Source organism: Pan paniscus, chromosome 11, assembly GCF_029289425.2.
Source record: "Pan paniscus chromosome 11, NHGRI_mPanPan1-v2.0_pri, whole genome shotgun sequence".
Lineage (NCBI taxonomy): Eukaryota > Metazoa > Chordata > Mammalia > Primates > Hominidae > Pan > Pan paniscus.
This window is the reverse complement of record NC_073260.2, coordinates 119,755,602-119,769,760: the sequence shown is the minus strand read 5'-3', so window position 1 is coordinate 119,769,760 and position 14,159 is coordinate 119,755,602. Positions and strand designations below refer to the sequence as shown.

Sequence of the window (14,159 nt, the reverse complement as noted above, 5' to 3'; positions counted from 1 at the left end):
AAGAAGTAGTGATATAGAAGTAATAAAAAGTCTCCCAGCAAAGTAAAGCCCAGGACCTGATGGTTTCACTGCTGAACAAATCAATAACAAGTAATGATATAGAACTAATAAACACTCTCCCAGCAAAGTAAAGCCCAGGACCTGATGGTTTCGCTGCTGAATTCTACCAAACATTTAAAGAAGAACTAATACCAATTATACTTACACTAGTCCAAAAAATAGAGAAGAAGGGAATACTTCCAAACTCTTCTATGAGATCAGTGCTACCCTGATACCAAAACCAGACAAAGACACATCAAATAAAGCAAACTTCAGGCCAATGTTTCTGATGAATACTGATGCAAAAATTCTCAATGAAACTGAATTCAACACATTAAAAAGATCATTCATCATGACCAAGTGTGATTCATCCCAGGGATGCAAGGGTGGTTCAACATATGCAAATTAATTAATGTAATACATCATAGCAAGAGAATGAAGGACAAAAATGATCAAATGATCATTTCAATTGATGCTGAAAAAGCATTTGATAAAATCCAGTATCGCTTCCTCATAAAAGCCCTAACAATACTGAGTATAGAAAGACATCCCTGAATATAATAAAAGCCACATATGATATACCCACAGCTAATATCATACTGAATGGGGAAAAACTGAAAGCCTTTCATCTTTTTTTTTTTTTTTTTTTTTTGAGACACAGTCTTGCTCTGTCACCTAGGCTGGAGTACAGTGGTGCAATCTCAGCTCGCTGCAACCTCTGCCTCCCAGATGCAAACAATTCTCATGTCTCAGCCTCACCAGTAGCTGGGATTACAGGTGCATGCTACCACACCCAAATGGAGTTTCACCGTGTTGGCCAGGCTGGTCTCAAACTCCTAGCCTTAGGTGATCTGCCCGCCTTGGCCTCCCAAAGTGCTAGGATTACAAGTGTGAGCCACCACACTGGCCACCTTTCTTCTTTGATCAGAACATGACAAGGATTCCCACTTTCACCACTCTTATTCAACATAGTAATGGAAGTTTGCAGCTACAGCAATTGGACAAGCGAAAGAAATAAAGGGGATTCAAATAGGAAATGAAGAAATTTAATTACCCTTGGGTGTGGGTGGCTCATGCCTGTAATCTCGGAACTTTGGGAGGCCGAGGCAGGCAGATTGCTTTCAGACAAGCATGGGCAACATAGTGAAATATCATCTCTACAAAAAATTAAAAAATTAGCTGAGTGTGATGGAGCATGCCTGTACATGCCTGTAGTCCCAGCTACCAGGGAGGCTGAAGTGGGAGGATCACTTGAGCCTGGGGTGTTGAGGCTTCAGTGAGCCATGATCATGCCACTGCACTCCAGCCTGGATGACAGAGTGAGATCCTGTCTCAAAAAAAAAAAAAAGGCGGGGGGAAAGAAAAAAGAAAGAAAAGAAAAGAAAGAAAAGAAAGAAAAGGAAGGAAGGAAGGGAGGGAGGGAGGGGAAAGAAAGAAGAAAAAATTTTCCTTGTTTTTAGATGATATAATTTTATATTTAGAAAAACCCAAAGTCCACCAAATAAATATTAGAACTAATAAACAAATTCAGTAAATTTGCAGGATACAAAATTAACACACAAAAATCAGTAGTATTTCTCTATGCCAACAATGAACAATCCAAAAAAGAAATCAAGAAAGTGATCCCATTTACAATAGCTAAAAAGAAAATAAAATACCTAGAAATGAACTTAAGAAGTGAAAGATCTCTACAATGATAACTATAAAATATTGATGTAAGATTTTGAAGAGGCCACAAAAAATAGTAAGGTATTTTATGTTCACGGTTTGGAAGAATCAACACTGGTAAAATATCCATACTACCCAAAGCAGTCTCTATTAAAATACCAATAATATTCTTCACAGATATAGAAAAAAAATCCTAAAATTTATACAAAACCACCAAAGACCCAGAATAGCCAAAGCTATCCTAAGAAAAAGAACAAAACTGGAGGAATCACATTACCTGATTTCAAATTATACTACAATTAGCTGGATGTGTTGGTGCATGCCTGTAATCTCAGCTACTCAGAAGGCTGAAACATGAGAATCGCTTGAATGTAGGAGGTGGAGGTTGCAGTGAGCTGAGATCATGCCACTGCACTCCAGGCTGGGTGACAGAGTGAGACTCTGTCTCAAAAAAAAAAAAAAAAAGAAAAATTAAAAAAAAATACTATAGTAACCAAAATGGCATGGTACTCGCATAAAAACAGACAAATGGACCAGTGGAGCAGAATAGAGAACCCAAAAACAAATCTATAACCCTACAGTGAACTCATTTTCAATAAAGGTGCCAATAACATACACTGGGGAAAAAACAATCTCTTCAATAAATGGTGCTGGGAGACCTGGATATCCATATGCAGAAGAGTAAAACTAGACTGCTTTCTCTTGCCGTGTACAAAAACCAAATCAAAATGGATTAAAGACTTAAATCTAAGACCTCAAACTATGAAATGGCTACAGAAAATATTGGGGAAAATCTCCAGGACATTGGTTAGGCAAAAATTTCTTGATTAATAACCCACAAGCACAGGCAACCAAAGCAAAAATGGGATCATATCAAGTTAAAAAGCTTCTGCACAGCAAAGGAAACAATCAACAAACTGAAGAGACAACCCAAAGAGTGAGAAAAAATATCTGCAAACTACTCATTTTGAGATATCATCTCATCCCAGTTAAGATGGCTTATATTCAAAAGACAGGCAATAACAAATACTGGTGAGGATGTGGAGAAAATGGAACCCTTGTACACTGTTGGTGAGAATGTAAATTCGTGCAACCACTATGGAGAGTTTGGAGGTGCCTCAAAAAACTAAAAATAGAGCTACCATATGATTCAGCAATCCCACTGCTGCATGTATACCCAAAAGTAAGGAAATCAGCATATCAAAGAAATATCTGCACTCCCATGTTTGTTGCAGCACTCTTCACAATAGCTAAAATTTGAAAACAATCAAAGTGTCCATCAACAGATGAATGGATAAAGAAAATGTGATACATATACACAATATAGTATTATTCAGCCATAAAAAAGAATGAAATCCTGTCATTTGCAACAACATGGATGAAACTGGAGATCATTATGTTAAGTGAAATAAGCCAGGCACAGAAAGACAAACATCACATGTTCTCACCTATTTGTGGGATCTAACAATCAAAACAATTTAACTCATGGAAATAGAGAGTAGAAGGATGGTTACTAGAGACTGGAAAACATAGAGGGGGTGGGGATGATGGGGGGCAGGTGGGGATAATAAATGTGTACAAAAATTAGAAAGAATAAGATCTACTATTTGATAGCACAACAAGGTGACTGTAGTCAACAATAATTTAATTTTCATTTAAAAATAACTAAAACAGTATAATTGTTTTGTTTGTATAATAACACAAAGAATAAAATGCATGAGGGGATGAGTATCCTATCCTTCAGGATGTGATTATCACACATTGCATGCCTGTATCAAAACTTCTCCTGTACCTCATATATACATGTACTATCTACCTACAAAAATTAAAAATTAAAAAAATTATATGGAACCACAAAAGACCCAGAATAGCCAAACCTGTCCTAAGCAAAAAGAACAAAACTGGAGGAATCACATTACCTGACTTCAAATTATACTACAGAGCTAGAGTAAACAAAATGGCATGGTACTGGCATAAAAACAGACACATAGATCAGTAGAACAGAGCGGAGAACCCAGAGATAAATCCACACAGCTACGGTAAACTCATTTTTGACAAAGTTGCCAAGAACATACACTGGGGAAAGGACAGTCTCTTCAATAAATGATGCTGAGAAAATTGGATATCCATATGCAAAAGAGTGAAACTAGATCTCTATCTCTTGCCATTTACAAAAATCAAAGAAAAATGGATTAAAGGCTGGGAGTGGTGGCTCACACTTGTGAGGCCAAGGTGGGCCAATCGCTTGAGCTTAGGAGTTTGAGACCAGACTGGGTAACATGGCAAAAACCCATCTCTATACAAAATACAAAAATTAGCTGAGCATGGTGGTGCACACCTGTAGTTCCAGCTAATGGGGAGGCTGAGGTTGGAGGATTACTAGAACTCGGGAAGTTGAGGCTGCAGTGAGTCATGAGCATGCCACTCCACTCCACTTTATAACACACTGTTGTCTACATAAGGATAGCTACATCCCTTAATCTTAAACTCCCACCGCTTTCAGACACTATCATACCCCGCCCCCCTTCCCCCCGCGAACCCCCGTGCATTCTGAAACTCATGGTTTGGTGAGTGTTGTCCAGGAATGGCTACAAACCCACATTACTATGATATCGGACTTCTACTTGTGTAGTCATTTGTTAGTTAACTGTACATTTTGGAAGGTTTTTGAGTAGAGAAGTGAAATAATCCAACGTTTGGGAAGATTTTCTTGTGCAGGATTGGAGGAGGACGGGAAAGAGGGAAAAAGCATTGCGTGTGTGTGTGTGTGTGTGTGTGTGTGTGTGTGTGTGTGTGTGAAGTTATTACAACTATCTATCTTGAAGCATGCGAGGTAGAAGGGCCTGAATTGCCATGAAACGCAATGACGATAAACGAAGGGACCCGTGAGAAAGGGGCAAAGAGGTGTCTCAATAAAATAAGCAACGGCCTGCTGTGGGGGGATTCGGTTCTCAGTATAGGCTGCCACTGTCAGCTTTGCAATATTCCTCGAGCCTTTATCCATGAGTAAGACAGGATGGCTCTACCTTGCAGGGTTACAGCATGGAGCTGCGGGACTGCGCCGGCAGTGCGCTGAGCAGCATCCCTGCGATAGGGTGAGTGCACCAATCCTTGTTGTCTCTCTTAATAAGAAAGGGGAGGGGTAGATAATAGCATCTTCACCCCAGTAGTTGCCGTAAGTAGTAATGCTAAGAATCCGGCACGTCGTAGGCATCAATCTCAGTCCGCCATCTCCCCTTGCTACCACGCCAGGAGGTACACAGAGGAGACTGCCCCGATTGGCAACTCCCGCGCCGGGGTTCCCTGGCCACCCTCCCGCGTTCCCTCCAGCCGCGCGCTGTTGCCAGGGCCCGGGCACCGCCCAGCTCCACTACGGACCAATGGCAGCGCGGCTTGGGCACCGCCCAGCTGCAGCGCAAGCCAATGGAGGCGCGGCGCGGGCACCGCCCTGATCCGGCGCGGGCCAATAGCGGCGTGGCCCGAAGCGGGGGCCGCCCCGGTCGGGCAGGGAGGCGGGGAGGTGGCCACTGGCTCCGCCCCGCTCCCCTCTGACCCGGTGTCTAGTCTCTCCGTCTTCCTGTTCCAAACCACGTGGACGCGTCTGGGCTGCTGGAGGCAGCCCGAGCCGCCGCCGTCGGTGTCGCCGCCACCACCACCATCGGAGTCACGAGTCCCGCGTCTGTCCGAAGTCGCCGCTCTCGGGCTGCTCACGTCTCTTCGGAGAGCGCGCACATGGCGACTCAGGCGCACTCCCTCAGCTACGCAGGGTGCAACTTCTTGCGCCAACGTCTGGTCCTGTCTACTCTGAGCGGGCGCCCCGTCAAAATCCGAAAGATTCGGGCCAGAGAAGACAACCCGGGCCTCCGAGGTAACTTGGTGTGGGCGGCGCGCGGCGTGGGCGCGGGGGCTGAGGGGAGACCGAGCTGATGCCCTGGGGGCCCGCGCGGTGTTGGTTGGGGGGCTCGGCGTCCGGCGAGCGCGTCGGGGAGGGCAGGTGGCGCGTCGCCTCCAAAGCCGGAGGGGCACGCACGGTGGGGGAGGCGGGGTCGGGGCCCGAGGGAAGCGCTCAGCTGCAAGCTGCGCTCGGCGTCTCCGGGGCGCTGGTAGTAAACAGCTGCACGTTTTCCAGCTTTACGTGTAGCAACAAATCCCTGGCGTCGCCCCTTCGCGTCCCTTTTGCCCCTCTTGCCTTCGCCATAAACCTCCAAAGGAGAAAAACAGTTTGTTGGACCGAAATGTGGTGAATGAGCCGGGGGAGAGACATTGGGAGAGAAAAGTACCTTGGGTTGGTTCTCTGCCCTGTCTCAAAGCAGGTCTCAGAAGCAGCTGCCCCCTTGGACACCGGCTGTTCCTGTCGCCATGATTTCTCGGCTGCCCTCACACTTGTCCTTGGGTGTGGATAAAGAAATTTTTAAAATTCTGTGTTTGTTTTCAGCCGTGACTGTGATTGATGTGCGCAGGACAAGAGCTTTGAGATAGATTTTTAACAGTCATGGGCCTAATTGCCTTGTCTTTAGAAAAGGGGTTGGTGACAAGCGCTAAACTGCAGGCTTCCAAGCTCACTTCTTGCTCCACAATGGTAGGTTAAAAAGAAATAGGCCCATTTAAACCCTCATCTCATTAAATGGCGCCGGTTTTCAACTGGCCTTGGTTTACACCTGGCCCCCTGGAATGAGATACATGCATTTAAAAGCTTCTGACTGGTGGTTATCCCAAGTTGGGCGAGTCAGCAGTCAGGTGAAAAAGGAAAAAACCTGTCTGTAAATTGAAAAAGAGTGTTTGTGGTTGGTCCTGGAAGCTTCCTGGGCGGCGCTGATGTGTTTCATTTTGCACTGGCTCTTGTTTTATCTGTCTGAATGCATTTTTTGGATAGTTAGATCTCTGCCTCTCTTGGGTGGTAATTGGTTGCACATAAAGGGCAGAAGATGCCATGCTATTGACGGAGATAGGTTAGGAAGGAAAGAAGCAGAATATCCCAGGTACAGTGCTGAGAAACCTAGTGATGGTAGGAAAAACTTGTGTTGGTGGTTCCTGTCCTCTCTCTACTGCTCAAAAACACTGAGAAAGTTAAGGAGAGACCACAAATGGTTTATGCCACGACTTTTCCGTCAACAACGGTTCCACTTAGTTTGACCTTTGGGCAAAGTGTTTGCTTGATTGCTGTGTGGCATTCTCAGCCAGCTCTCCATCCTCTTTACCCTCAGGTTAGCTCAGAGAACTTGCCACTAGCTGGATATAGTAAGAAGATGGGCTTCTACTTTGTATAAAAGTAGGCATAACTTTTTTTTTTTTTTTTTCCAGAGAAATGGAAGTATAGCCTGGAAACCTGGGTTCTCTAAAATGAATCTAGTTCTATTTAGAGTTTTTCTCTTGACAGGTGGCCACCAATTTAATATTTAATGTTCCAAAGTATGCTTCTCCTTCTCCCCCTCCACTGTATGTGAGCATCTCTTCAAAGCATCTCACACATATGAGCTCCCGTTTCTTCCAAGAACAGGGCTTGGCCACTTGGCACTTTCTTGAAAGGGTGTCAGACGCTGATACCTGAGGGAGGTAGAACTGCTTGGCAGGTGTGCTGGTATTTTATGGGGAACATTAACTGTAGAGCATTATTTGCCTTACCCCGTTCATATACCAGGGGAAGAAAGAGACTCCTAGTTATTTGTACATCCTTGCGCTGGCTTCAGGGCCTCAGAAACCTTGTAGATGTTTGTCTGCTTAATTTCTTTCTTTTTTTTTGAGACAGAGTCTTACTCTGTCTCCCAGGCTGGAGTGCCGTGGTGCGATCTCGGCTCACTGCAACCTCCGCCTCCTGGGTTCATGCAGTTCTGCCTCAGCCTCCCTCGTAGCTGGGATTACAGGGCATGGGATTACACCATGCCCAGCTAAGTTTTAGTAGAGTATTTTTAGTAGAGATGGGGTTTCACCATGTTGGCCAGGCTGTATCAAACTGCTGACCTCAGGTGATCCGCCTGCCTTGGCCTCCCAGAGTGCTGGGATTACAGGTGTGAGCCACTGCGCCCAGCCTGTATGCTTAATTTCTTACAGAGGGAACAGAGAGATAGATATGCATTTGCAGATATACATGTATATGTGTATATGTATACATGTACATGTAAGTGTATATACATATACGTGCACACATAAATAGATGTAGTCCCTGACACATGATTTCTGGTCACAGTCAAGGGGGTCCTTGGTAGCTTGATTGAAGATGTAGCCGGAAGCCTATGTTGCCCGTCATCTGTCCCTTTCTGACTTTTCCTGACTCAGATTCTCAGAGTTGGAAAAAACTCAGAGCATATCCAATAAAATCTTCAGTTCTAATGCAAGAATCACATCTCTTCAAGGTGCTTGCTTAAAACATCCCTCCATGGTGTGGGCTTTGGAGGGTAGGGGTAGTATGGGAGGCTTTCGGCCTCAGGAACATTTATTTAGAAAGTGTTTATTGAGCTACAGTATGTGCAAGGCTTTGGGGGTGAGTGTAATATATGTGAGAAGCTGGTTGCCCCTGTTCTCATGGAGCTTGTCATCTAAGTAGGATGTTACTAAGTTTGAGTAACTTGAAATAGGAAGGATTGAGTATTGTACAGGGGCTCAGTGGAGTTCAGAGCAGACACTTCCCTGAAAGTTACGAAGGAAGGCAGGTTTTCTGGATCTGATCTGGACAGATAGGATTGAGATGGTGGCTGCGGAAATCATTGTTTGCAAAATAAACAGTTCTTTTTTTAAAGAAATTTTATTTTAGAATTGGGGGTACATGTGCATGTTTGTTACATGGATATATTGCCTACTGGCGGGGATTGGGCTTCTGGTGTACCCATTATCCAAATAGTGAACATCGTACCCAATAGGTAATTTTTCAACCTCCCTCAATCTTCCTCCTTTTCGAGTCCCCAGTGTTTGTTATTTCCATGTTTAAGTCCATGTGTATCCATTGTTCAGCTCCCACTTATAAGTAAGAACATGGAGTATTTGATTTTCTGTTTCTGAATTAGTTCTCTTAGGATAATGGCCTCTAGCTCCATGTTGTTGCAAAGGACATTATTTGATTTTTTTTTTTTTTTTTTTGAGACAGAGTCTCACTCTGTCATGAGTGCAGTGGTGTGATCATGGCTCACTGTAGCCTCAACCTCTTGGGTTCAGGTGATCCTCTCACGTTAGCTTCCTGAGTAGCTGGAACTACAGATGTGTACCACAGCATCTAGTTGATTTTTAAAATTTTTTTTGTAGAGATCGGGTCTTGTCTATGTTGCCAAGGCTGGTCTTGAACTCCTGGACTCAAGCAGTCCTCCTGCCTCAGCCTCCCAAATTGCTGGGATTACAGGCATGAATAACCATGCCCAGCCTGATTTCATTCTTTTTTATGGCTGTGTAGTATTCCATAGTGTATACGTACCACATTTTCTTTATCCAGTCAACCATTGGTGGACACTTAGGTTAGTTCCATCACTTTGGTATTGTGAATAGTGCTGCAATAAACATACAAGTACAGGTGTCTTTTTTGTATAATGATGTCTTTTCCTCTGGGTAGATACCCAGTAGTGGAATTGCTGGGCCATATGGTAGTTCTGTTTTTAGTTCTTTGAGAAATCTCTATATGAAAGAAACAGTTTTTAAGTCAAAAAGTTCTTTATTTTCTTTATTTTACTGCGGTAAAATCCTTAATTTGTCATGGTCATAATACTTGGCAATTAAGAGCTTGGGGTCAGTATTGGACCTTGGTTTGAGTACGAGTTCTGCCTTTCGCTATTAGCTCTTGGTCCTTGGGCAAATTATTTTAACTATTCTCTTCTGAGCCTCAACTTTTTCACCTGTAAAGTGGGGCCAGTACTACTGATTTCACAGGGTTATTGTGAGGACTAAATGAAATAATACTTCAAAGTGTACTGAACAGTGCCTGGCACATAGGAAGAATAAATGTCAGCTGATTTTATTATTATGTAGCTTGAACCCACTGGGTATAGGTCCGCTCCCTGGCATGCCAAATCTGTTCCTGCTTCTATATGGAAATTTTTCAGATATTTGAAGAGAATTATGCCGTTCTTCTCTTAGGTGGTTGTTTCCACATATTTGTATGTTATATGTAAAGCACAGTGGTTTTCAACCAGGGGCACTTTTGTTCAGTGGGGGGACATTTGGGAGCATTTGGAGACATTTTTGGTTGTCACAGCTTGGCAGAGGGGAATGCTACTGGCCTCTAGTGGTTAGAATCCAAGGATGCTGCTCAATATCCTACAGGACAGCCTCCTACAACAAAGAATTATTCCATTCAAAATGTCAGTAGTGCTGATGTAGAAAAATCCTGGCCTACTTGACAGTAGTAATTAAACCTTTTCTTTTCCCTGTATCCCTAATGATTAGGAATAGCAGCATGTGACACCAAGAAGACTACACAAGGATTTAGAAACAAATGAGACACAGATCAAACTCTGTGACTTCATGCAAATCATTGAATCTCTTAAAACCGTCACCTTCCATTGCAAAGGGGTTGTAAATACTGAAAAGAATCTGAACCCCAAAGAAGGATGGTCCCGGGCTGGTGATTATAATTGTCCAGCCACATGTATAATTTATGCTTCAGTTTTGAGGAACATGAACAATTAAGTTTATCTCATTGTACTCTTCCTTTCATTGAAGAGGAAGTAAATATTTTTTCTTGTTGCTGCTGTTTTACTCAAGGTAAAAAAGGCAACCCGTAGTTAGGTAAGACAGTTGGTGAAGACAGACGTGTACTGAGGGACAGAGCTGGAAAGAGAATGTGGCCAGCTCCTGCCTGAAGGACCTGTTCTCTCTCATTTCACAGCGTGATGGACCTGGGTGTTCCTCATCAGTATTATAAAGCAGCTGTCCAAAGTGCCTCTATCTCTGGATTTCATGAGGACTGTGTCCTGCAGGGTTCAGTTTAACAGTCTCTGTATAATGTGAGGTCTAAATGGAAGAGAATCTCACCAGAATAATTGTTTAAAGTTGGAATAGCAGAAATAATGGACTTGAACAAGAGCAGTGATATAGGAGTTAGAAGACAGGACTGCTACTACCCAGGATCCTGAGCAGGTCATGTAACTAAGCCTTAGTGTCTTCCCCTGTGATATTGAGAGGAGTTACTTGGTCCCATGGGGGAGTGCTCCATATGGCTTAAGCAGATAAGATTCTGAAAAAGAAGAGCTAAGTGGAGTTTTAATCAAAAGGGTCCTTTAAAATGTGCTGAGGAAGCATGCCACAAAGAGGTCCTTTGAAAGGTAAAACATGTTTTGGTAAACCAGTGCATTGTTTTGGGAATAAATCTGGCTGTTCCTAACTTGGATCTTTTAAAAGGAGGATGTGCCTATATTTTATTTCAGCCTGGTTTGGGACCCAGAATTCTTGATGGACAACTGGTTTTGGGGCGTAACAGATAACTTTACTACTAACTGTAGATTGAATATGTCATGTTAATAAGGAACATACCCTTTTGTGCCTCTGATGACAAAGTATGCTTCCAAGTGATGATTTTTGGCTGCCCAAAATAAGACTTCTTCTTTTTTTTTTTTTTTTAAAGACAAATGCCAAGAATCCTAATGACCAGTTTTCAGATACAGTGTTGTTTGGAAGCTGTTGTATAAATGCCTTGCCTTTTCTTTTCTTTTCTTTTCCTCTCTCCCTCCCCTTCTCTGCCTCCCTCTCTTCCTTTCCCCTTCCCCCCTCTCTCCCTCCCCCATCCCTCTCCCCCTCCTCTCCCTCCCTCCCCTTCCTCTCCTTCGTCTTTTTCTCCCTTCCTTCCTCTGTTTCTCTTTTCTTCTTTTTCTTAGAGATGGGATCTCACTATGTTGATCAGACTGATCTCAAACTACTGGCGTCCAGTGAGCCTTCTGCCTACCTGTCCCAAAGTGCTGAGATTACAGGCAAGAGCCACAGTGCCTGGCCGTAAGTGCTACTTCAGATGGAACTATCTACCATCTTTTTTAAGAAAACAAACTTTTTATTTTGAGATAATCGTAGATTCACATGCAGTTGTAATAAATAATGCAGAAAGATCCTGTCTGTACTTTATCCAGTTTCCCCCAATGGTGATATATGGAAAAACTATAGTACAATGTTAGAACTAGGTTATTGACATTGATACAGTGAGATACAGAACATTTCTATCACTCCAAGGATTCTTCACGTTTGTTGCTCTTTTGTAGCCACACTCAGTTTCCTCCTTCCCCCACTTCTTCCTTAACCCTTGTCAGTCTCTAATCTGTTCTTTAATTTCTGTAATTTTGTCATTTGAAGACTGCTCCATAAATGGAATCATATAGTATGTAACCTTTGGATTGGCTTTTTTCTGTTTTCTTAAATTTTATATTATAAATTTAAAAAATTTTTAAAAAGAAAAAACTTGAAGGGCCTTGAATGAGTCCTGTATTTTTATTTTTTGTCACTACCTCCCTGGGTTGGGAGTGGGTAATTTGCATGCTTGCTACCTTCCTTGGATGTGGTAGCCATTTCTCAGACTCTGACTCTGGAATCAAACCCTGATTCCCTGTCACCCATGGTCACCGTGGTAGGCATGGTGACTATCATCAAAAGTTGATACGGCAGACGTTCAAATGGGTTGTTGCTGCCACGTGGGGGTGTGTGATTAGCCTAAGGTTATATAGAGTCACTATAAGGACTGACTTTTTTTCAGTCAGCATGATTCTCTGGAGATTTATCTAAGATGTTTTTATCAAGTTTGTTCCCTTTTGTTGCTGAGTAGTATTTCATGGTATGAAAATATCACAAGTCTTTTTATTTACCTGTTGAAAAACATCTAGGTTGTTTCCAGTTTTTGGCTATCTCGAACAAGGCTGCTATAAAAATTTGTGGACAGGTTTTTCTTTTTTTTTATTTTTATTTTTTATGATGTCTAGCTCTGTTGCCCAGGCTGGAGTGCAGTGGCACGATCTTGGCTCACTGCACCCTCCCACTCCCGGGTTCAGGCGATTATCCCACCTCAGCCTCCCGAGTAGCTGGGATTACAGGCACCCACCACCATGCCCAGCTAATTTTTGTATTTTTAGTAGAGACGGGGTTTCGGCACGTTGGCCAGGCTGGTCTCGAACTCCTGACATTAGGTGATCCACCCACCTCAGCCTCCCAAAGTGCTGGGATTACAGGTGTGCACCACCATGCCCAGCCAGGTTTTTTTATTTTTTTATGTGAACATAGTCTTCCTTTCTCTGGAATAAATGCCCAGGAGTGCTCTTGCAGGGTTGTATGGTAGTTGCATGTTTAGTTTTTTAAGATATTGCTGCCCTGTTTTCCAGTGTGGATGTACTTTTTTTTTTTTTGAGATGGAATCTCACTCTGACTTCCAGGCTGGAATGCAGTGATGTGATCTTGGCTCACTGCAACCTCCGCCTCCCAGGTTCAAGTGATTCTCCTGCCTCAGCCTCCAGAGCAGCTGGGATTACAGGTGTGCACCACCACACCTGGCTAATTTTTTATATTTTTGGTAGAGATGGGGTTTCACTGTGTTGGCCAGGCTGGTCTCAAACTCCTGACCTCAAGTGATCCTCCTGGCTCGGCCTCCCAGAGTGCTGGGATTACAGGCGTGAGCCACCACACTGGCCTGGATGTACCATTTTATATTCCTATCTGTAGTGTATGAGGGATTGAGTTTCTCTGCATCCTTTCTAGCATTTGGTGTTATCACTACTTTTATTCTGATAGGTATGTAGTGATGCCCCAGGGTGGTCTTAATTTGCGTATTACAAATGACTAATGATGTCTTAAGTGAAACATCTTTCCAAGTCTTTTGTCCATTTCTAATAGGATTGTTTGTATTAACTGTTTTGTTTTGTTTTTTTGAGATAGGGTCTTGCTTTTTCATCCAGGCTTGAGTACAGTGACACGATCATGGCTCACTACTGCCTCAGCTTCCTGGGCGTAAGCAAATCTTTCATCTCAGCCTCCCAAGTAGCTGGGACTACAGGCACATACCATCATGCCCGGCTAATATTTTAACTTTTTGTAGAGATGGAGTCTCGCTATGTTGTCCAGGCTGGTCTTGAATTTGTGGCCTCAAGCCATCTTTCTGCCTCACCTTTCCAAAGTGTAATTTCTAAGGTATTACAGGTGTGAACCACTGTGCCTGGCCTCTACTGTTGCTTTTGAGACTACTTTATATATGCTAGTCTTTTGGCAGATTTGTAGTTTGTTAATATTTTCTCCCACTGTGCACCTTGTCTTCTTATTATCTTAATATGGTTTCCAGAGGAAAATATTTTAATTTTAATGATGTAGAATTTATGATTTTTTTCTTTTGTGGCAGTGCTTTTAGTGTTAAGTCTAAGAACTCTTTGCCTAGCTTTAGGTGCGAGACTTGGGTTGCGATTCTTTTTTTTTTTTTTTTTTTGCCTATGGAAAGCCAATTGCCCAAGCATCATTTGTTGAAACGGCATCTTTTTTCCATTTAATTGCTTTTGTGCCTTTGTACAAAATCA

The 14,159-nt window shown here is 43.0% G+C and overlaps 1 protein-coding gene across 3 annotated transcripts in view; it reads left to right on the top strand.

Annotated features, from left to right (window-relative positions):
- Positions 1-5,186: 5,186 nt before the first annotated feature.
- The window catches only part of RCL1 (RNA terminal phosphate cyclase like 1), a 68,489-nt gene continuing 59,516 nt past the window's right edge, over positions 5,187-14,159 (top strand). For 2 of the 3 annotated variants that reach the window (XM_003823366.3, XM_055092184.1), the window contains exon 1: positions 5,187-5,575. In XM_003823366.3, the coding sequence (XP_003823414.1) occupies positions 5,440-5,575 (136 nt within the window). In that variant the 5' untranslated portion in view covers positions 5,187-5,439. Of the gene's footprint in view, positions 5,576-11,498; positions 11,614-14,159 lie in introns of all 3 variants that reach the window. The other variant, XM_034967091.2, reaches the window with a different exon arrangement.